The sequence below is a fragment of the Dreissena polymorpha genome, chromosome 3, assembly GCF_020536995.1.
Source record: "Dreissena polymorpha isolate Duluth1 chromosome 3, UMN_Dpol_1.0, whole genome shotgun sequence".
Lineage (NCBI taxonomy): Eukaryota > Metazoa > Mollusca > Bivalvia > Myida > Dreissenidae > Dreissena > Dreissena polymorpha.
In genome coordinates, this window is record NC_068357.1 from 84,277,125 (window position 1) to 84,301,912 (window position 24,788).

The following is a 24,788-nucleotide window of genomic DNA, read 5'->3' on the forward strand; positions in this document are numbered from 1 at the left end:
ATGACACCATCGCCGCATTACGATAATAATTCCAAAGAGAAAATAACGAAAGTGAGCAAAGCATTTTCGATCGAAGCTATTGTATCGTACGCATTTAATTTGACGAATTTGCGTAAAGATCAAATAGGCTGCGTTTTCAATACGCATGATTTTGTATTTCTTTGCGTGTTTAAACATTTTTATAGGGTGAAAGACGCAGATACGCAGCTTATCTGGGGCACTGCCAATTGGACGGGATAGTTAAATGAATGCTGCCTGCGTTTTGTAATAATGTATTAGATACTAGAGTTGCGACACCTTAAGGGTTTCGCGTGATGGAATGAGTGGAGAGATCATATCAAATTGAAAATCGATTATTTCTAAAAAAGATGGTACGAAAAAAGAAATTGGGTACGAAAACAAATTTGAGTGCGAAAAAAAGGGTACGAACAAAATAAGGGTACGAAAAACTATTTGGGTTCGAAAAAAATTGGTACAAAGAAAAAATTAGGTACGAAAAAATTTAGGTACCAAAATAATTTGAGTATGAACAAATTTGAGTATGAACAAATTTGTGTACGAAACAAAACTGGGTACGAAAAAAATATGGGTAGAGAAAAAAAAATTGGTTACGAAAACAAATTAGAGTACGAAAAAATATAGGGAACGAATAAAATTAGGGTACGAAAAACTATTTGGGTACGAAAAAAATGGGTACGAATATAAATTTGGATACGAAACAAATTTGGGTACGAAAAAAATGGGTACGAAATAAAAATTGGGAACGAAAAAATTTGGGTACGAAAAAAAATTTGGTACGAAAAAAATGGGTACGAAAATAAATTTGGGTACGACAAAAATTGGTAACGGTAAACATTTGGTACGAAAAAAATTTGGATACGAACATATTTGGGTACAAAAAGAATTTGGGCACGAAAAACATGTGTACGAAAAAAATTGGTTACGAAACAAATTGGGTACGAAAAAAATTTGGGTACGAAAAACTATTTGGGTAGGAAAGAAATTTGGTACGAAAAAGATTTGGGTACGAAAAAAATGGGAACGAAAAAAAATTGGGTACGAACAAATTTGGGTACGAAAAACATTTGGGTACGGAAAAAAATGGGAACAAAAAAATGGGTACGAAAAAAATTGGGTACGAAAAAAAAGGGTACAATAAATAAATTGGGTACGAAAAAATTTGGGTACGAAAAATATTTGGGTACGAATAAAAATGGGTACGAAAAAAAATTGGAACGAACAAATTTGGGTACAAAAAACATTTGGGTACGAACAAAATGGGTTCAAAAAAATGTGGGTACATAAAAATTTTGGTACGAATAAAAATTTGGGACGAAAAAAATGGTTACCAAAAAAAATGGGTACGAAAAAAATACGGGTACGAAATATTATGGGTAGGAATTTTTGTATTTAAAATAAGTTTTGAATTGTCTAGCGCGTGAATTGTCTCTTGGGGGTGAATTGTCTTGGGGTTGCTATTAACGCTACATGTACTTCCGGCCAAGCCACGTGTTTAAAGCGATTGCGCAATATAAAAAACGCCTCTTTTTCGTCATTTTATCAAAACTGGATTTTTCCCAGTTATAACGAATACGACAACAGGTAGATCACATTCTGGTCCATATACATGTCAAATTTCAGCAAACGTGTGTTGGGCCAGTTTTCAATTGACTCAAATCGCAGCTATACCCTGGAGTTTAATGAATCTTAGCCGCCATTATCATTCGTTCAATTGAAAGTCATCAATAGATGACGTCCAATATATCACTCATTCCATACTTCATCAATAGTCTAAAAATGTGAATGCACTACCACTACCACCGGTGATGATCTCCCGAATACACATTGTACCTTTGATATTTCACAAATAGCTATAAAGTTCCTGCGTGAAACACAGCGTTACATATACGTAAAATTGCGTTCCGCAATCCGCTAATGCAGTTAAGTTAGAAAAACAAATCCTTTTTACAACTACTTTTGTAGGCATAACACAATAGAAACCAACTAAAATAAGGCACATATTTGTTACAAGTGTTTTGAATTTTATCAATGCATGCGGGCAAGCATAATATTGCGGAAAAAACACAAACAAGACTATATTGCTTTTTTATTACATTTGGTAACGAAGTGTTACATATGTAAAAGCTTTTCTGAAAGCGCCTTATGCATGCGGATGCAAGACAGTTACTGTAGACAAAGCATACTTTGATACTAAGGTGCTATGTTTTGAAGTTAAACATTGACGTATGACCTTGACCTTGATGAGAGCTTCTTGCATGCGATACGCTGTTTCTTGAAAGTCAATATTTTTTACGAGCAATTTCTAAATCCTCCAATATAATAAGGGTAAAGGATGATTCCGATACATGTTTCGGGATTCACAAACAACGCAACAGGCCGACAGACTAACAGGACAGGACAACGCGGAAGGGTGGTGTTCAATATGACATGCCTAAACATGGCATTAGTAAAGTGTAATTCATGTGACGATAGATGAATACAAATGAATTGCACACGTGTGTCAACATATCACAATGTTGTTATAATGCGATGTTTACACAAACGGTCATCGAACTACCGGGGTTGATGAGATAGTTAATTACACACACGATCACCAAGAAAGCGACTCGATCATCCGGCGTTTAATCTGATAAGTAAATTTGTCCTTCCTTACCGTTCAGTAAACACTGTTTTCCTACAATGTATGCACATGGTGGTGACGACGACCGGTAACAAAAATAGAAAATTAGAAAATAACAAATGTGAATTATTTGAATAGAGATATAGACCAAGACATGATCGGACGTTGTTCCATGCCAACAATAAAATACTGCGCTATTAATACGGGTTAACATCTATTTTCATTTCTGTGTTCCCTCACAATAATAATAACAGTTTTTATTCCCGACCATGTTATATGCAGTGCCGTTATTGCACGTTACAAATAATTTGCTAAAACATGGTTGATATTCTGGCAACTTTATTCAATTAAATGTGAAAAATCGTGCTATATGCAAACTTACGAGACACTTAGTCACTTAGTGCTAGTCATTTATTCATTTCAAGCACATGTCTTCAATTGGGACATCCTTGTCAAGTTACCAATAGGGCCTACGTATCAAATACAAACCATGTAATGAAACAGTGTAACAAATTGTTTAACAAAACAACAAACACAAAACACGTAATTGTGCATTAACATAAACACAGACCTTATGGTCCAAATATGCATAATGAAATTTATCCGTAATTTTGTGATTTTTATCAAATAAAGTTAATGAAGAAAAAAATAGTTGCATACAAATACATTTTAGCAGGACATGTTTAAGACTTCTCCAACAATCTTACAATCTGCAAGAAATCAAATCGCAAAAATCCTTAATTTATTTCAAAAGTGTCATCTGGCTACCTATGCTTTACTTAAATGTGTTCTTTATTAATACATGTGCATTCAAAAACACTTCAGATATCACTCACATTAAATAACAATTCTTACTTTACATGAATTTATAAGCTCTAACCATATGTAGTATTTATTTAGAGCAACTGAACATGCAAATATTTTACAGCAAGTTTTATACAAAATGTTAGAATTGAAAACCAACAAACATTTAGTTATTTTCACCAATTTAAACGTTGCTGGAGGCATATTTCCGAACATGTAAAATCCCCTAGCTGGCAAAATCGTATATCTCGTTAAACTTAAAGCAATTTTACACTTAGCAATAAAACGCCTGTTCCGTTTTCAAATTCATGCTTTTAGTGTCAAGTTCATTTGCATTTAGATTTTCAACTGGTGTTTTAAATGCTTCATAGTGTTTTTTTCATGATTGAGACATTTGTAAGAACGCATTGATGGTTATTTCTCACGTCTTGCGATTATTTGATTTGTGCAACATGCAAAATTCAACTATGCTAAAAAAAATAATTTGAACTTAATTTCAACCGGATCGTATTCATTTTAGTAATGAAAAAAATGACTTGACATATATGGCATTTTTGCATGCTAAATTAACTTGATATTAGTATAAACTAATAGATCGCGTTTTTGAAGACATTGTACAACGAATTTAAGTTACATCGCCATTTAAACAATATAAGTTTTAGCACCACCCAAAGTTAATAGTTTATGTCAGCAATTATATAACATATTGATCATTGACAGTTATTTGTTGTCAGCAAAAATTCCCGTCGTAACTATTTTTTCTTTAGATCTTTGATACGACCGAACCCTAAAAAATGAATATTAAGACATTGAAAACTTAATTGATCATGGTAAATTAAATTATCTTAATTTCTAAAAAAATCTAAATTTAAGGCAGTGCGCTTAACAAGAAAAGAACGAGGCCCCAGCATCATAATAAAAAGATATCATATGGGATTTTTCGCATACCTTTTCGATGATGTTTTGAACACAACTTTTACCCTCGTTTTCTAAAGCTTTCTTGACTAAAAAATATATCACGCGCTTTTTTAGATAAGCTTTTTAAGAAAAAAGTATTTTAAAATAAAACAAAAATCTGTTTGCAAATTCTTTAGTATTAAGCTAGTTTTAGAATAATAGTATATGCATGTGATTGGAAGTGGCAGGATAAATATATTAACAATAATAGGAACTACCTATTTATACGGGCAAAAGCCCGCAAAGCGGGCGTTGACCGTTCATACATGTGGAAATTTAGACATAAAATTACATTAGAATACCACATAGGGATACGTCTCAAAAAATTGCCACGCGACATATATTTTCGCGATGCTATTTATGACCTTGAAAAAAATCAAAAACACTTTGACATATGCTAAATCACATGTAAATACGTACCTCAGGAAAAATTATATCAATGAAATCATAATTGTGTAGCGAATCGCACTAAATATTCTCGCATTATTTGTTTTTCCTCGCAACCGTTCCAGAATTAAGTCATTACTCAATTATCTCCCCTGAATACTCATCTTCAGTGGGTATAAGCCGAAGACTGGTTCACTACATATAGTGACAGTCTTTACCAAACACAATGTACGTGAACATAACCCGTAATAAATATATTGCCGAATCTCAGATTTCTGTCGAATTTATTTGCTTTGATCTTTTCGATATCTTATTGTTATTATTATACAGTCAAATCAAAAACGCTTGTTAAACAATTATTTGTTTTAAACATTATAGTTGGCATCTCTATTCTTCCAGTATTCTCGCGGTATTTCAATAACGACACCCTACTGTTTATTTGTCAGAATTCGTGAGGCATTTTCCATTCGCTCTCAGAAAGAAGTTGTGATCATGAGCAATATTCTGGTAAGTTGTCGTTGTTATCCATCAGAAACACATCTATTCACAAAATCTAAAGATATTCCGATCTAACTTTTTAGTCTGTTAGCTTTAATTTTTAACGTATTTTCACCTCATCTGCTCGCACTTTACCGATATCCTGAAAGGTTACATATCACTTTAATAAGTTAAGGCCTTAAACCACAAAATCCGATACCGTTGGATTTTCGGACCACAATCTTACGTAGAAATCTTCCAGATTCGAAATCAACAAAAAAAAACAAGACATTTATAAATTGTCTGCATTATTGATCAAATTTTAAGATATTTGTTGGTTTTCCGTTTTAAGAAGCTATTCTACCAAATCAAAAGCTGGGCATCACACAAGCCATTCTATCCAGCAAAACTGACAGTTTTGGTTTACAGAAATCAACAAAGGAGGGATTCCTGAACTATCAAAATTTCCAAGTTATACACACAGTTATTATCTGTGGTGATCTGAATTGGTTCTGTTGGTTTACTTGGATGGAACATGTGTGAACTTTTATAGAACTTTTGAAAAGTCTATATCTGTCTATCTATAAACAAAAATCAGCTATGGTATAATAAGATCAGATGTGCAAACAATGTCAAAGGTTGTTAAATTAACAATTTGAAGGCAAGTATGCTGAAAAAAATATGAAAGTTACCATGCAAATTTAGTCTGTATATCGACAAGTGTCTGCCAATAAATGTCAAAGTAGTAATACAAAACTTACCACAAATATGTTAAAGCACTAAGTACCTGTTGTGATCATTTTACGTAAGATAGTGTTATTCTAAACAGTAGCAAATAGCTTGTTTAGAAAATGCATAATGCAGTTAATATGATTTCCTTTCTATTGTTTAAATAATAAATTTGTTGTTACTTGTAAATCCATGATAAATGTTTTATGGCTAGTACAAAACCAGCATTGTTAATTTTGTAAAAGGAATAAAAATAACACCACTTTGTAAACGTAAATCTTCCTGTACTGTAGGTTGATGGCAGTGTTTTAGTATTACTTTTTTTGTAACTATTATTTTATGTGCAAATAAATAATGTGAAGTGTTTTGTATCTCCACACAATACAACATACCATTTTATATATGTACTGTGTTATGTGTTATTTGAATGTTTAAATAAAAAATATGGAGGATATAACATGATGCATTCTAATATTTGCATTTAAATTGTAACTGTAGAGCTAAGTGTATGCAGTTTAGAATGTGATTTAATAATTGCGACAAAATGGCTAGTTTTTTTTAGTGGCGACAACATTTAAACTATTTAACAATAGTTTGCGAAAGAAAAGAAGAAACCTGCAAAATACCTGTATTTATTAAATAGTTTAATTGCAAAACAAGCATGTTGTTATGCTGTTAAACATAATTATACATTGGTTTTTAACACTATTTATTTAGTTCATTGAAAGTACATATAAGCAATACAATACAATACAAACATTCATATTATATTTGAAAAATATGCTAGGCAGGTAAAACTGCAGTATTGCTTAACATAAAGACTGTAAAATACAATTGGACAGAATTGAGAAGGAAGCTCGAGGTTTATACTATGTCTCTCTTCTGTCAGTTAGAAGCGCTGCTGTAATGATGTAAAAAACCAAACGTATAACAACTTTTAAACGACATGTCAAAACTACGAACAATATATTACAGTGATAGGTAATTGCACACCGTTTAGAAATGAAAAAGTAGTATAAGTTATAATACAAAAAGTACAACAGAGTAATGTAGATAGCATAATAGCTAATAAAATGAGAAGAACAGGGACAGAAGTGAAAGAGTAGAGTTTCAGAATAAGAGAAGTTGCGGTAAGAAAAAGAAGCAGTTGCGGGAACGGGGCATCGTTAGCAGAATATGGCTTGTTCCTGAGATAGAGTTGGATTAGAATCTATGACTATCTCGGATGAAAGACTGAACATGTTTGAATATTAATAAGTTTACTTCATATGATCCGTCTTTAACTCTGAAAAGATGAAGTTGCAAAGTTATGGGTTGGAAACTGGACAGATTGTTAAAAAGGAGAACTCTTTTTTCTGTATAAATGGGGCAAAATTGAAGAAAAAGTGATATAAATCTTCAATCGCACCGCATTGACAAAATGGACTTTGTACAATGTTTTTTGCATACAGATTTTTATTTTTAACTGCTACAGTTTATTCGTAAACGCGCATGTAGATCATTAGACAGACAAGCCCAACATGTTTTTATTGTTTTTATTGGTCATTGATGAGTTCATATACATGTAATAACATAAAGTATTACTTGGTATTAGCATTAACTTATTTTCAATTGAATAAGGCAAATACCTCATGAAATATGTTCTGAATGGATGCTTGAATGTAAGTACTTAAGTGGAAGTACATATCACTTACAATGTAGTCAGTTTATCATGCGAATCTTTGTTCATGGAAGTTGTCGCTCTACCCTCGTTTTTATTGGCTAAATCCGTACACATGGTATATTACCGATACGCTTATTTAAATGGATCGTGGTCGGATTAGATTTTGTTGCACGATATTACATGAACTGCAAACAGAATGAGTGATGAAACATAAGCCGTACGTGATAAGATGATTGTTGGAATTGCTGATATATTTTTTCCAACCCAATATATTGATATACCATTTCAGATTAATGAATACATAAACACAAGCATTAGAAAAATACCCAAACATTCATTTAAACAAACATTAGAAATCAGGTACTTGAAGAACAGTTAGCATTGCTCGTGAAAGTTTACATGTCGTTTCCAAATATTTGCACGGTTGTTCTGCTTCACTTACGACATAACTTAACTTTCTTTTCCCCTTTATGTCAACTACAGGCGACAGAACTTAGATCATATTTTTGTTTCTTAAGATTGTGTGCAACTCATTTAGCAAAACTATGAATTCAGTTGAATTCCGCGATTTACACCCATTTTTATATGAAGCGCATTTCAACAATGTAAACATGTTTATAAAGTCTGCATATCACTCGTATATTTAATGAAAAATCTAAAGGCTCAATACGAATATGCACCAAAAACACAGGCATACGCTTTAATACATGACTGAAATAAAAGTGTATTCTTTGATTACCTCATCTACCATAAAAGTATGGATTAGTCACATGTGCGTTTTTAAAAATAAGGTTCAAAATTGCTTTTAATTAAAGTGTAAGTCAGGTGACGATAGATTAATACAAATGAAATGCCCTCGTGTGTCAACATATCACCTTGTAGATATAATGAGATCTTTAAACAAACGTTCATCGAACTACCGGGGTCGATGAAATAGTTGATAATACACACGATCACCAAGAAAGCGACTCGATCACCAGGCGTTTAATCTGATAAGTAAGTTTGTCCCTCCTTACCGTTCAGTAAACACAACACTGTTTGCCTGTGGTGTATGTAAATGCTGGTGACGACGACCGGTAACAAAAATAGAAAATCAGTAATTAAAAAAATGCGAATTATTTGAATATAGATATAGACCAAGACATGGTCGGACATCGTCCAAAGCCAACTATAAAACACTGCGTCAACTTCCGTTTGCGATGTCGGATTTACACCCCAAATTTTCGGAGTTATTAATACTGCATAGCATCTACTGTCATTGCTGTGTTGTCTTGCAATAAAAAATAATATTTTTTATTCCCGACAATTGTATATGCAGTGCCGTTATTGCACGTGACACATTATGCGCTAAAACATGATTGATATTATGACAACTTTTTTAATTAAATGTGAAAACTCGTGCTATATGCAAACTAACGAGTCACATAGTCACTTAGTGCTTGTCATTTATTTATTTCAAACGTATGAAATCAATTGGGGCATCGTTGTCAAGTTACCAGTAGGGGCGTAGGCATCAATAACAAACCATATAATGAAACAATGTAACACATTGTTTAACGAAACAACACAAAACACGTTATAATGCATTAACATTAAAAACAGACCTAATGATCCAGATATATATTATGAAATGTATCCGTCTTTTTGTGATTTTTATCAAATTAAGTAAATGAAGAAAACAAATAGTCGCATAAAAATACGTTTTAGCAGGACATGTTTAAGACTTCTCCAACAATCTTACAATCTGCAAGAAATCAAATTTCTTTAACCCATTTATGCCTAATTGACTCTCCCATCCTTCTAAATTGGATCAATTTATTTCCAAAATTAGGAGTGTCAAGTATATTTATTTCTATATTTAGAATATTTCATAAAGAAATTCATTTAAGCAAACAGCGCAGACCCAGATGAGACGCCGCATTATGCGGCGTCTCATCTGCGTCTACGCTGTTTGCAATGTCCTTTTTCAGGACGCTAGGCATAAATGGGTTAAATAAGGCAAAATTCCTTAATTTATTTCAACAGTGTCATCGGACCGCATATGCTTTACTTAAAAGAGTTCTTTATTAAAACATGGATATCAATAACACTTCAGATGTCACTCACATTAAATAAACATTCTTAGTGTTCATAAATTTATAAGCTCTAAGCATATTAAGTATTTCTTTTGAGTAATTAAACATGTTAATATTTTACAACAATTCTTATAAAAAGCGGTTGATACCCTATAATATGTTTTTATTGAAACCCAAACACGTTTCATAGTTATTTGTACCTATCTAAATGTTGCTTGTTGCATATTTCCAAACATGTTAAATCTCATAGCTGGTAAAATGTATATCTCGTTAAACTGGAAGCAATTTAACACTTAGCAATAAAACACCGTTTCGTTTTCAAATGTATGCTAATAGCGCCAAGTTCATTTGCATTTAGATTTTCAACTGCTGTTTTAAATGCTTTATGGTGTTTTTCGTTAATGAAACATTTGTAAGAGCACATTTATGGTTATTTCTAACGTTTGCGATTATTTGCTTTGTGCAATATGCAAAATTAAGTATGCAAACAAAAAGGAAAAATTGAACTTAATTTCAACCCAATCGTATTCATTTAAGTATTAAAAAAAGACTTGACAGATATGAAATGTTTGCATGCTAAATTAACTTGATATTAGTATAAACACACGGATCGCGTTTTGTAAGACATTGTACAACCAATTTAAGTTACCGTTACGTCGCCTCTTTAAACTATATGAATCTTAAGCACCAACCAAAGTGAATAGTTTATGCCAGTAATTATATAAAATTAGTCATTGATATTTATTTGTTGTCAGCTAAAATTTCCTCTTTACTATTTTTTCTTTAGATCTTTGATATAACCGGACCCTGAAAAATGATTAGTACGATATTGAAACTAAAAAATGATTAAATTAAATCATCTTATTCTTGAAAATCTAAACAACAGGCGATGTGCTGAAGAAGAAAAGAAACGAGGCTCAAGCCTATGACACCACAATAAAACGATTTAAGATTTTTTTCGCACATGTTTTCGATGATGTTTTTAACACACGATGTACACGTTCGTTTTTAAAGCTTTGTTGAATATAAAATGTATCAAGTGCTTTTTTATATTAGATTTTAAAGAAAAATATATTAAAATAAAACGAACATCTGTTTGTAAATTCTTGAACATGAAGCTATTTTTAGAATTATAGTATGGATCGTTCGAGTATGCATGTGATTGGAAGTAGCAGCATAAATACATTACCAATAAAAGGAACTTACCTATTTATGTACATTGTTAACTCCAGTTCACGTCAGTATGCAAAAACATGAACATTTTTTATGTTGTTTTCCTGACGAAAAAGTCTACAGTCAAACCATGCATTTGTATTCAAACTTCAGCCATGTTAGCATATTTCCTAGATTCCACTCAAGTTTGATCAGAAGATTCCTATATCTTATGCACAATTAGTAGAAAATATTTAACAACTCTATTCACATACACTTTTTGAAAGTCATCAGATTGGCTTTGTTTTGCTGTTCAGTGGTTGTTAAGATATAAACGACATACACGTTTACAATCCCAATGTTTTAAGCTCAAAGACAATGTCTATGTTTTTCTGTCATTCAAATCTGAAATAATATCTTAGCCTGCATTTAATTGAATCATCCAACTACGTGTTCATTCCTTATGCGGTATTCAATCACCTAGCTCAATCGCGAGTATAATGTTCCGAAATCTCTACATTATTGTATAACTTTATTAAACGTTATTAAAAATGCTTTGACACTTGATGTACTAAGCAATACCCGACCAAGTTATTGTTCTTAAAATTTCGCAATTGTTCGGCCCTTGCTGAACTTCCGTCTAATAGGCTTTCATAATGTTACAATCGCTTCCGACTGAATTAAAGACATGGTAGCTCAATTCAAATCGAATTTTTAAATAATAAAACGTTCTATTGCGTTCTATTTCGATTGCTTGTAAATGTGTATTCACAAGCGAAAGTTAAATAAGGTAGGCGCTTAGAATTACCTGGTTATATTGTGCTGGTATATTGTGAGGATCTTGTGTTATTTATATTCCAAAAAGTCGAAATATATATACGCTTAAGATGTTTTTATATATTTATACCATTATAACGAATTCGCGGTACATGTTAATTGAAAGCTGCCTGCGTTTAAAAAATATTTATAAGATACTTCATCACCGTTCATATAATTTGAATGTACTACCGTTACCACCGGAGATGATAAAGATCCCCAAAATACCCAATGTGCCTGTTGATATTTAACAGGTAGCTATGCAGTTCTTGCGCGAAACACAGCGTAAAATTTTAGTGAAATTGTATTCCGCAATCCTTTCAATGCAGTTAAATTAGAGTGAAGAAAGCCTTCTTTTACAAAAACTGGTGTAATCATAACACATAGAAACCGACTAAAATAAGGAAAATATTTGTAACATGTGTTTTGAAATCCTTCAATTCATGTCGGAAAGCATTTTGTTGAGAAGCAAAAAAACAACACAATATCGCTGTATTGTTACCGTTAGAACAAAGTGTTACATATGTGCAAAGCTTTTTCGAAAGCGCCTTATGCATGCGTATGCAAGGCCGTAGACGAAGCATGCTTTGATACTAAGGTGCTATTGTTTGAAGTTAAACCTCGACGTATGACCTTGACCTTGATGGGAGTCGTGTGTTTCATGCATGCAATACGCTGTTTCTTGGAAGTCAAAATTGTATCGGGTTATTTCGAAATTCTTTAATATAATAATGTTAAAGGGTGATTCCGATTCATGTTTCGGGATTCATTAACAACGCGACAGACCGACAGACTTACAGGACAAAACGGTAGGGTGATGTTTAATATGAAATGCCAAAACATGGCATTAGTAAAGTGTAATTCAGGCGACGATAGATGAATACAAATGAAGTGCGCACGTGTGCAAACATATCACCTTGTAGTTATAATGAGATGTTTACACAAACGAACATCGAACTACCGGCGTCGATGAAATAGTTAATTACACACACGATTACCAAGAAAGCTACTCAATCATCCGGCGTTTAATCTGATAAGTAAATTTGTCCTTCCTTACCGTTCAGTAAACACTGTTTGCATACAATGTATGTAAATGCTGGTGACGACGATCGGTAACAAAAAAAGAAATTTAGTAAATAACAAATATGAATTATTTGAATATAGATATAGACTAAGAAATAGTCAGACATCGTCCCAAGCAAATTAAAATACTGCGTTAACTTCCGTTTGCGACCTCGGATTTACACTGCCCTTGTTCGGAATTTTTAATGCTGCATAGCATCTACTCTATTATAGTATTTCTTTCTATTCCCGACCATTTTATACGTACTGCCGTTATTGAACGTGAAAATTAATTAATTAAAATATGGCTGATATTATGGCAACTTTATTTAGTTAAATGTGAAATATCGTGCTATATGCAAACTAACGAGACACCTTAGTGCAAGTCATTTATTTATTTAAAAGTACACATGTCATCAATTGGGGCACCGTTGTCAAATTACCAATAGGGACGTAGATATCAATTCCAAACCCTATAATGAAACAGTGTAACAAATTGTTAAACGAAAACAACACAAAGCACGTAAATATGTATTTAAATGAAAAACAGACCTTATGATCCAGATATAAATAATGGAATTTATCTTTTTTTGCGTGAATAACAATCAAAAAAAATTAATAAAGAAAAAGCAGTTGCATAAAAAAAACGTTTAAGCAAAATATGTTTAAGACTGGTCGAACTATCTTACTATATGAAGAAATCACATCGCAAAAATCCTGAATGTATTTCAACAGTGCCATCTGGTCGCATATGCTTTATTTATACGTGTTCTTTATTAATACATGTACATTCAATAACACTTCAGATGTCATTCACATTAAATAAAAATTCTTAGTTTACATGAATTTAAAAGCTCCAAGCATATTAAGTTTTCATATTGAGTAACTGAACTTGTAAATATTTTACAGCAAGTCTTGTACAAAATGTTTGTATTGAAAACCAAAAAACATTTTATTGTTATGTGTAACTTCTTAAACGTTAAACCATTTCCAAACATGTAAAATCTCCTTGCTGGCAAAAATGTATATCTCGTAAAACTGGAAGCAATTTTACACTTAGCAATAAAACACCGTTTTTGTTTTTAAATTCATGCTTTTAGTGTCAAGTTTATTTGCATCCAAATTTTCAACTGCTGTTTTAAATCCTTCATAGTGTTTTTCGTGAATGAGACATTTGTAAGAACACATTTATGGTTATTTTTCACGTCTGTGCGACATGCAAAATTAAACTATGCAAACAAAAAAAAATTGAACTTAATTTCAACCGGATCGTATTCATTTTAGTAAGGAAAAAAAGACTTGACATTTATGGCAATTTTATGCTAAATTAACTTGATATTCGTCTAAACACACGGATCGCGTTTTATAAGACTATGTAAGTTTAAAGCACCACCCAAAGTGAAAAGTCTATGTCAGTTATTATATAACATATTCGTCATTGATCGTTATTTGTTGTCAGCTAAACTTTCCATCGTTACTATTTTTTTCTTTCGATCTTTGATATAGCCGGAACCTGAAAAATGAATATTACGACATTGAAACTTAAAATGCTTAAATTTAATAATCCTATTCTTGAAAATCTAAATGTCAGGCAATGCGCTAAACAATGAAAGAAATGAGGCTACAGCCCATGACATCACATTAAAAAGATGTAAGATGTTATCTTCGCACATCTTTTTGATGATATTTTGAACACTCGTTGTACGTTCGTTTTCTAAAGCCGTGTTGACTAAAAATGGTTTATCAAGCGCTTAAACAAGCTTTTCATGAAAAAGTATTAAAATAAAAGGCACATCTGTTTGTAAGTTCTTTAACGTTATGCTAGTTTTCGAATTATATTATAGATCGTTCGAGTACGCATGTGCTTGGACCTAGCAGTATACATATAGTAACAATAAAAGGAACTTACCTATTTATGTATATTGTCTTAACTCCAGTTCACGTTAGTATTAAATAAAAAATACATGTTATTGGTTGTTTTCTTGACGAAAAAGTCGACAGTCAAACCATGTATTTTTATTTGATCAGAAGATTCCCATATCTAATACACATTTAATTGAAAGTATTTAACAACTCTGCCCAATAGCACTTTTTAAAAGTCATTAGTTTTGCTGTGCAGCGGTTGTTAAGATACATAATTACGATCGTTTTTTGTGAGCTTGTTAATGAACACCGGCGCAATGCAAACGAATTCCCACTTTCTTAAAGGAAAGACAAACATAATCACATTAACACATACAAGTTTAAAATCCCGAAGTTTTAAGCTCAAAGACAATGTCCATGTTTTCTGTCAATCAAATCCGAAATAATATCTTAGCCTGCATTTAATTGTATCATCCAACTGCGTGTTCATTCCTTATGCGGTATTCAATCACCTAGCTCAATCGCGAGTATAATGTTCCAAAACCTCTTCATTATTGTATAACTTTATTAAACGTTATTAAAAATTGTTTTGACACTTAATTTACTTTGCAATAATCGACTAAGTTTAAGTTATAAAATTTCGCAATTGTTTCGGCCCTCGTTGAACTGCCATCTAATAGGCTTTCCTTATGTTACATTCGCTTCCGACTGAATTAAAGACAGGTTAGCTCAATTCAAATCGAATTTTTAAATAATGAAACGTTCTATTTCGTTCGATTTCGATTGCTTGTAAATGTGTATAGAGCGAATTTAAACAAGCGAAAGTCAAATAAGGCAGGCGCTGAGAATTGCATGTTTATATTGTGCTGTATTGTAGTGATCTTTCGTTTATAATTACATTCCATAAAGTCAAAACGCCTTAGATGGTTTTATATGTTAACGCCATAATATGAATATTATAATTATTGTCATAACTATCACCTTCATAATAAGCACACTATCTTTATCATCCTCAACATGCTTATCAATTTAATCTTTTCATCATTTTAATAAAAAGCAATAATTTGTTTGACTCGTTTCAAGTCGTATTACGGGTTAAAAAGCGTTACCTAGCGGCGACCCTTTCCTCCTTAATGCGTGTACGTAAATTGTCGTCTCAGATTAACATGTTCTGTCTGCAGATATTAACTTTCCAGTATTATGGATTTTGTTTGTGTTTTAATGAAGTCCCTGCCAAATGAAAATGAAGTCTTGGCCGAAAGAGTCTGTGTGGACTGCTCATTCTTATATGGGACGACACTTGGCGCACATGTATCAATATACATTTAGACCCAAGAACATCAATGTTTTCAAAATCTATTTGACGCTCATTTCGTGATAGTATTCTTAAATTCTTAAAATATGTTGTTCTTGTTTCCTTAATATCAAATTTCAAAAGCGAACCAGTAATCCCGATTATTTTCATACATTGCGAATTATTTTCATACATTGATCTGTGAGTGCCAATTTTCTCAACATTAAACTGTGAAAAATAAGACATAAAAACTGATCCATTATAAAATAAACTGTGAGCATATATAATATAAAGTGATTTATACAGGCATCAATCGGTTTTATTAAAACGCCATTCTTTAAAAAGCATATTTAATAAATGTTCATGGTATATCGCAGCAGATATTGTGATAAATAGAAAATAAACACATAAATAAATATAATCTAAAATGATATCTTCAATATGGGTGTCTTATTTTGCGACACTTTTTGGTTTAAACCTATTATTCAGCTCGATTACATCGAAAGCCTCGAGCTTATTGAAACGCTCTCGGGTCCGTTTCCTGGGCATAGAACCAGTGCTTGGTGTCTTTGTGGAAGATCTTAAAAAAGCTCTTACGGTCGGGATAGAACCTATGACCTCCCGGTCGCTAGGCGGACACCATATCCATTACACTACGGCGACCTTACCACTTCTTTTTCGCCTTCAACAACATCATATTAACCCATTTATGCCCAGTGGACTCTCCCATCCTTCTAAATTGGATCAATTTATTTCCAAAATTAGGGATGTCAAGCATATTTATTTCTATATTTAGAATATTTCATAAAGAAATTTCTTTTAAGCAAACAGCGCAGACCTAGATGAGACGCCGCATCATGCGGCGTCTGATCTGGGTCTACGCTGTTTGCAATGTCCTTTTTTCAGGACGCTAGGCATAAATGGGTTAAATGAGTCTTTAAGAAGAGATAAATACATTGAATAGAAATCTTATGGATAAAGCATGATAATCTCCAATCCTATATACTCTATATCTTATCCTATATCCTATATACCCTGTACTCCTATATACTTGAAACCGTATTTGCAAAACTGTGAACTGCTGCGATCGTACTTGATAACATTGAAACAATCTAACAATTATTCTCACCTCTGTGATATTTATATTTCCTTTAGTTTTAATTCTCCTTTTAATTACATTCCACATTTCTAGACAAAAATCCAGACCGTCGAACTAAGAATTCACAGTTCTGTTCGGAAAGCGCACACACTCTACTAGTATTCAATTCAACGAAGACAACGAATAAAAATCATGTTATATTAAATACCTAAAAGTGGTTCATTAGCATTTCGGTCCCTCTTCTTTTACGTAGTTATTTAAACAGATTAGCATACATTAGAAAGTAGAGCGTATACGGAAATGTATTAAATAAAATCAAACATTTCATGACATCAAATTAGGTTAATAAAACCAAAGCTTACTCCTCTGACGTCCATTTAAGTGGTTTTATATGTATTATTAGAGATCCGTTAAAATTAACATCTACTTAGACACAATAAAAGTGTTTGCAACCAGTTTTGCATTTACTTACATATGAGCCGTACTCTGTGCCAAGCATTAAGCAAGGGGTTTAATGCATGTTTGTAAAGTGTCGTCCCTGGGGGGGGTTTAATGCAGTTTTGTAAAGTGTCGTCCCTGGGGGGGGGGGTTTAATGCAGTTTTGTAAAGTGTCGTCCCTGGGGGGGGGAGTTTAATGCATGTTTGTAAAGTGTCGTCCCTGAGTAGCCTGTGCAGTCCACACAGCATAATCAGGGACGACACTTTCTGCCCAAACCAGAATTTTGCTAAAAGAGACTTTTTCAAACGAAAAATATCATAAAAGCGGACTGTGTCGTCCCTGCTTAGTAAATAGAAAAAAACTTAAATACATGGGAATAGTTGAGTTTGGTAACTTTCTTATTAACCCCAAACAAACCGACAAACTTACGGGAAAACGTGCTAGAGTGGTTCAGGCGATGTTAGTTGAATGAAAATGCATTACGCACGTATTTCAATATATTGCCTTGTAGTTTGAGAGATAATAAGATATTTACACAAACGTACATGCTACGGAAGTTGATGGAATAGTTCATTAAACACGACATCTCCAAGACAGCGGTTCACTCACCGGGCGTTTAATCTGATAAGTAAATTTGAATGTCCTTGCAATTAAACAAACATACTTTGCTTCTAATGTACACAGGTACTCGCGACGACAACTGGTTAATCATACAGAATGTTTAAATGACTGGAATGTAAATGTATTTCGAGATGTGACTGAAGATTGATCGCTATGAGCCGTTCTCTGTGAATAGGGGGATCAATGCATATGCGTAAAGTGTCGCCCCAGATTAGCCCGTGCTGTTCGCACAGGCTAATAAGGGGCGACACTTTCCGCTTTTATTATATTTTTCGTTTAAAGAAAGCCTCATCTTAGCAAAACACCAGTTGGCGGAAAGTGTGGTCCCTGATTAGCCTGGGCTGGCTGCACAGACTTACATGTGACGACACTTTACGCACATTAATTAAACCTCTTTTTGAAAGAGCACGGCTCATATCTACATGTATTTGATACGTCGTGAATACTGGCACGTGTTGTATGCGTTATAGCAAAAATAGCAAACAATGCAAACACAAAATCAGATAATTAATAAATTGAAATTTCAGATCCAAATTTACACTACTTAAATCATACTTTCGTGAATTCGAATAAAGTAATATAAATACCAGTGCAGGGAATTAAAATAAGTAAGCTGTAAAATATGTTCAATTTATGCAGCCAGCTTAGCAATATGTTAAAGTTATGCAGCCAGCTTAGCAATATGTTCAAGTTATGCAGCCAGCTTAGCAATATGTTAAAGTTATGCAGCCAGCTTAGCAATATGTTCAATTTATGCAGCCAGCTTAGCAATATGTTCAATTTATGCAGCCAAGCTTAGCAATATGTTCAATTTATGCAGCCAGCTTAGCAATATGTTAAAGTTATGCAGCCGTCTAGGTAAACGCTGATCATCTAATTCCGACTCTTTTACAGGCGGCTGGCTTCTCGAACAATCGTTATTCTGATAGAAATAAAGTCGCAAAACCTTGATCTATTTCAACAGTGTCGTAAAGTCACATTTGCTTGATATCCGTTCGGGTTGTAATATATTAACAGCATTTCAGATGTCATAAAAATTTCATAGGAATTCGTCGTGAATGCAATAAATTGTCTATATTCAATTTTCTTAAGCATATTTAGTATATTTAATGCAATAAAAATATAAAGGAAACTATGGAAGTTGAGCATGTGATTAGTTTACAGCAAACCTGTGTAGTTAGTTCAACAGTGCTGGTAACATATCCGAGTTTACAAAAATTATCTCTTGTGAAACTTTATTTTACACTTAGCAATAAAACACCGTTTTGCTTTTAATGTATGATGAGTGTCAAGTTCATTTGCATTTAGATGAAATTAGATCGTCGTCATTTTTTAACTTCCAAATTTGTGTTGTAGTGTTCCGTTAAAGAAAACTTTGGTCGCGTGCATTGTTTGATTACTGTGCGCGTTTTGAATTAAATGAGCAATTGGTCTGTGCGACATGATAACGCTTTCTATACATACATACAAACAGAACATAATTAATTTGAAATGACTCAATATAGAACGACCGATTTTAAAGGATTTCTTCACAGATACTTCACATTACAATTGTTCAATATTTTGTAACATATTGAATCAAAAATAACACTGTACATCAGGTAGCAAAACAACACTTTTGACGGACCATCGACATGTATAACATTATAAAGCGTTACAGATGCGAAACGATTGAATAATTCGGAGTGCTTCTGTTTTTGTCCATTGTATTTTGTAACAGCATGCTTATATACAGATAAAATGCTAACAACATTAATTGGCACATATATGTTGGGACGCTTCTTTATAATCAAACTTCAATGGTTAGAGTTCAGGCGGGAATAAACCTTTTTTTAATTATATTGCAGCATATGAACGAAGCTCGTTATTAAATCAAGGACCAGGACTCTCTAATACGGGTTCTCTCCTGCTAGGGCAAGCTGAAGGTTTACACTGTGTTTATGTTTACCCAGCTAGGTTTTTCACTGTGTTTATGTTTACCAGCTGAGGTTTTCAATGTGTTTTATGTTACCCAGCTGAGGTTTCACTGGTTTATGTTTACCAGTCTGAGATCTTCACTGCGTTTGTGTTTACCAGTGAGGTTTGACTGTTGGTTATGTTTGTCAGCAAGTTTCACTGCGTTTATGTTTACCAGCTGAGGTTTCACTGATGTTTATGTTTACCAGTTCGAGGTTTCGGTTTATGTTTCTTAGTGAGTTTTACTGTGTTGTTATCAGCTGAGGTTTTCAACTGTGTTTACTGTTTTTATCAGCTGAGGTTTCACTGTGTGTTTACGTTTTACCAGCTGAGTTTCACTGTGTTTACGTTTACAGCTTGAGGTTTCACTGTGTTTACGTTTGCCAGTGAGTATCTCACGTGTTACGTTGCCAGTTGAGTTCACTTTGTATACGTTTACCAGGTGAGGTCTCACTGTGTTTACCGTAATTACTCTATGTTTTCGGACACTCTAAGTTTTCGGACACCCCTTTTTATGCAAAAATAATTATTTTTCGTGACTCTTAATTTTCGGACACACGAGTTTTCGTCCATAATTAGTGTCTCTAAGTTTTCGGACAGTATATATTATAGCGCTATTTCAACCAAATTTCGGCCCTGTTTTCGATATCTACTGACACTTCGATCCTGGGGTTTTACAACCAGATTAACATCATTAAACATGGGAGGTGCATGCCTGGGGGCAACGGACCATTACATTTGCGTTATTGGATAAATAACCTTGTAAACCGGTATTAAACAACGATAGCATAAGCGTTATGACAATTACCAAGGGTAGTGCCAATTAATAGTTCAATTATCTACCGCAATGGTACTACCCCTTCTCAGTAAAATAACTGTGACAAATACAAAACGCTTCAAAGTGTGATGCACCATATTGCAAGTTACGAACAATGGAAGGTGTTAGACAACAACTATCGGAAATGAACAAACAAAGAATTCATAGTTTGCTTTTTTTATTCCGTTAATTACAGGTTCATACTAGCGAGTATCGGTACATCAGATGCTCATTTTTGAACTCGTTGGTCAAAGTTCAACCTTGTAGTAAATTTCTGTCAAATAAATTAAGCATTTAAAAAATTAAATGCAGAGTAAACATATATATAACTGAAACTTATACTTTACGGCATGGTATTTTACAAGCGCGTGCTATTTACGGTAGTCGTTGATACAATTGACGCTATTTTCAGACACTTCAATTTTAGACTCCAAGTATTTGGACACTTGTATTTTGTGAATATTTTTTGTATCTAAGTTTTCGGACACGAACAAAAATAATGAGTTTTACGAAAACATAGAGTAATTACGGTACGTTTACCACCTGAGGTTTCACTGTGTTTATATTTACCAGCTGAGGTTTCACTGTGTTTACGTTTGTCAGCTGAGGTTTGACTGTGTTTATGTATGCTAGCTGAGGTTTCACTGTGTTTATGTTTACCAGCTGAGGTTTTCACTGTGTTTATGTTTGCCAGCTGAGGTTTCACTGGGTTATGTTTGCCAGCTGAGATTTCACTGGGTTTATGTTTACCAGCTGAGGTTTATGGGCACCTTCACAGATTGGAACATAGACAATTTTCATAATATATGCAAGTAGCTCCAAAAGAAAGAAATAATACCGTCATACAAGTATAATAAACATACCGTGTTAGTATTGCTTTATCATAAGATGGAATGGATAAACTCTAAAAAAAATATGATTTGAAATGTTTACTCTATTTCGTTAGCTTATCTTTCTCTCAAAAATCTGCCCAATTTTATACGCAATCCAAAATGGCTGAGATCTACCGTATTTATATATATACAGAACGAAATGCTAACGATATTGACTTGTTGAGTTTTACCTTAAGTTACGTTACCAGGTATAAATGATTGAATCAACACAAATGCATGTACCGACTGCACATGATAGTTTGTGACAACACTTAACACCTATGCATTAAGCCCCGTTTTGTCGGAACGAGGCTGAAAACCTGTACACATTTAATATGTAGAACTGTGATGTTTGGCAAAAGTGTATTTTGAATGACTTACTTAAATATCGAGAAAGCTGTATTTTAATATCATTATCACATTTATATGACAATTCAATCATGATATAGTTTTTATAAAAAGCGTAGAAATCATTGTCAAACATTTGTCTATGTTGACTTTTTGGATTGTATATTTTTACATAACTGCGAAATATCTCATAAATATGATTTAACACAAAGCAAAAATCACACACGCTTTTTCGTTTTTCAAATTTCAGCTTTCAGTTTAAGATCATTGGAATTTAGATCTTTATCTTCCTTAATTATTGCTTAATAGGATGTGCGTTTTTATTCGTTACAGTAAAATGTTGTTAGCGCATATTTTATAGCTAGAACGAACGTTTACATTTGACGATGGCTTGATGAATACGGCTTTAAAACAGTACTCTATACTAACACAGCGCTTTAAACAGTACTATATACTTACACAACGCTTTAAACAGTACTCTATACTTACACCAGCGCTTTAAACAGTACTCTATACTTACACAACGCTTTAAACAGTACTCTATACTTAAACAACGCTTTAAACAGTACTCTATACTTACACAACGCTTTAAACAGTACTCTATACTTACACAGCGCTTTAAACAGTACTCTATACTTACACAACGCGTTAAAACAGTACTCTATACTTACACAACGCTTTAAACAGTACTCTATACTTACACAGCGCTTTTAAACAGTACTCTATACTTACACAGCGCTTTAAAACAGTACTCTTTACTTACACAACGCTTTAAACAGTACTCTATACTTACACAAAGAAATTGAACTAAATTTTCAACCTATTCATTAAAGGGCCTTATCACAGGTGTTGCACGTATTAAAGTTTGGCATTAAATGCTTAATATTGATAAATGTAAACTTGGATCTAAAAATCTCCAGTTAAAACAAGAATAAAATTAAAGAAAGAATAAAAAAGTAACCATCAACTGGGCTCGAACCACTGACCCTGTGGTAAAGGTCTGTCGTTAAGACCACTCTGTCAGTATACTCTGATGTTTTTTTATTTTGTCAATTTACCAAAACGTGCAAAGGCCCGTTTTAAGTAATGAATGCTTTCGAAAAATCACTTCAACCATGCAAACCAGAGGTTTGTATACATATCTTTGTTAACAGATGCCGAATTTATGTTTGTTTTTAATGAAATCAATATGTATGAATTAATTCATCTTTCCTGATGCGAACCTTGCAATTTTGTATCAAAAAACGCTTCACAATGAAAAATAAAGATATGCTCTCACAAATTGCATAAGGAGAAACGATATAAGCCAAACCACTTTACAGAAGGGGCGTTAATGCATTAACTTGAATTGATACAGACGTTTAGATCTTTGAATGTTTTAACAAATACCCAACGAACTGCTGAACTTTGTTTACACGCCGCACTGGTTTTCAGCATCCGGCTAATATGTATTTCAAATCGGTGATTATTTCAAACACATTTCTTTTTAATGCATAATAATAAGCATATTTTCGCGATATTATCTTTAGCGCCATCGTTACAGTTGACTTCTAATATAGGTAAACTAAGATTATGTGTGCTATAAAGATGATTATGAAATAAAACATTCATGATATTAAAAAATACTGATTATGGTACCCAGCTGCGTAGAAATAATTGGCCAAATGTTCAAACTGCACTTATGTGAATTGAACAGCACACATTATACAGGTAGTCACAATAAAACTCTTTACTTACCTTATTATTTTGGGTCTCAACTCTTTTTTCAACGGCGTTCAGTATTTCAGCAAACGTATAATGAATATTTAATCTTGCTGTTTTCGCCCGTTTTATATTTTGCTAATGAAAATCATTGTAAAAAATTCGAGGGTTCATACCGTTTGCATAACTTAAGACAACATTTAATAACACTACTCAATACTACTGCGAAATAATAAACAAGGTATGGTCAGTGCTGGGTTTTTCGCTATGTGACGCTGTGCATTTGTTGTTAATATTTTGCATGAAAAATTACCTTAATCTCATTGTTAATTGATTATAAGCGTATCGTCGTTCATAAAATTGCACGAAACATGTATCTGTATTTTTTTTCTCTTTCACTTTGATTCAAGGATCCGTTTGCGTGAATATATTTCAGTACACATTTTTTTCTTTCGCGTATTGGTTTCGTTTATCAGAGTCTCCTCCGTTATAATCCCGAATTAAAACGATAGTATTTCCGATCTGAATTCTTAAGAAAACTCTCGGTTACTAAACAATAAATACCCCCAAAATTCATACAAATGTCAAACACTTTGTTGGTTCACTTAATGAACAAAAATTCACTTATCCGTGTGACCATATTATTATACAGTATAATTAAGGTTCTTTTAGAATTGACATTTATTACAGCCTACAATTACAATTATTTTTAAACGAAGCGTTCATCCTTGTTCGCTTACAATTATCTGCCTCAATCGCGATATTACTTTCCCCCAAATCTCTTTGATTTGACATTGTTTTGACACGTAACGCACTTGTCATACGTCCACTTAATTAAAGTCGTTTATTAAACGGTATTGTATCAAGAATTGTTGAACCGCCTTATATAAGCCTAATAATTGTTACATTCGATTTCAACTCGATTCACGCACGGTAGCTCAATTCAAATTGGATTTTTACAATGAAACTTTCTATTCGCGTTTCGATCATTTGAAGATGTGTATTCAGAAAGTGT

The 24,788-nt window shown here is 33.1% G+C and overlaps 1 protein-coding gene across 4 annotated transcripts in view; it reads right to left on the reverse strand.

The window, feature by feature from the left end:
* Nucleotides 1-24,493, reverse strand: part of LOC127875051 (uncharacterized) — a 66,652-nt gene extending 42,159 nt beyond the window's left edge. The window contains exon 1 of one of the 4 annotated variants that reach the window (XM_052419865.1): nt 23,810-24,493. Coding sequence is in view for 1 of the 4 variants with exons in the window: in XM_052419862.1 (XP_052275822.1) it covers nt 17,050-17,106 (57 nt within the window). In the remaining 3 variants the exon portion in view is untranslated. Of the gene's footprint in view, nt 1-10,939; nt 11,341-14,672; nt 15,350-17,049; nt 17,122-23,809 lie in introns of those variants that run through there. The other 3 variants (XM_052419862.1, XM_052419863.1, XM_052419864.1) reach the window with 3 other exon arrangements.
* Between the last annotated feature and the right edge of the window lie 295 nt (nt 24,494-24,788).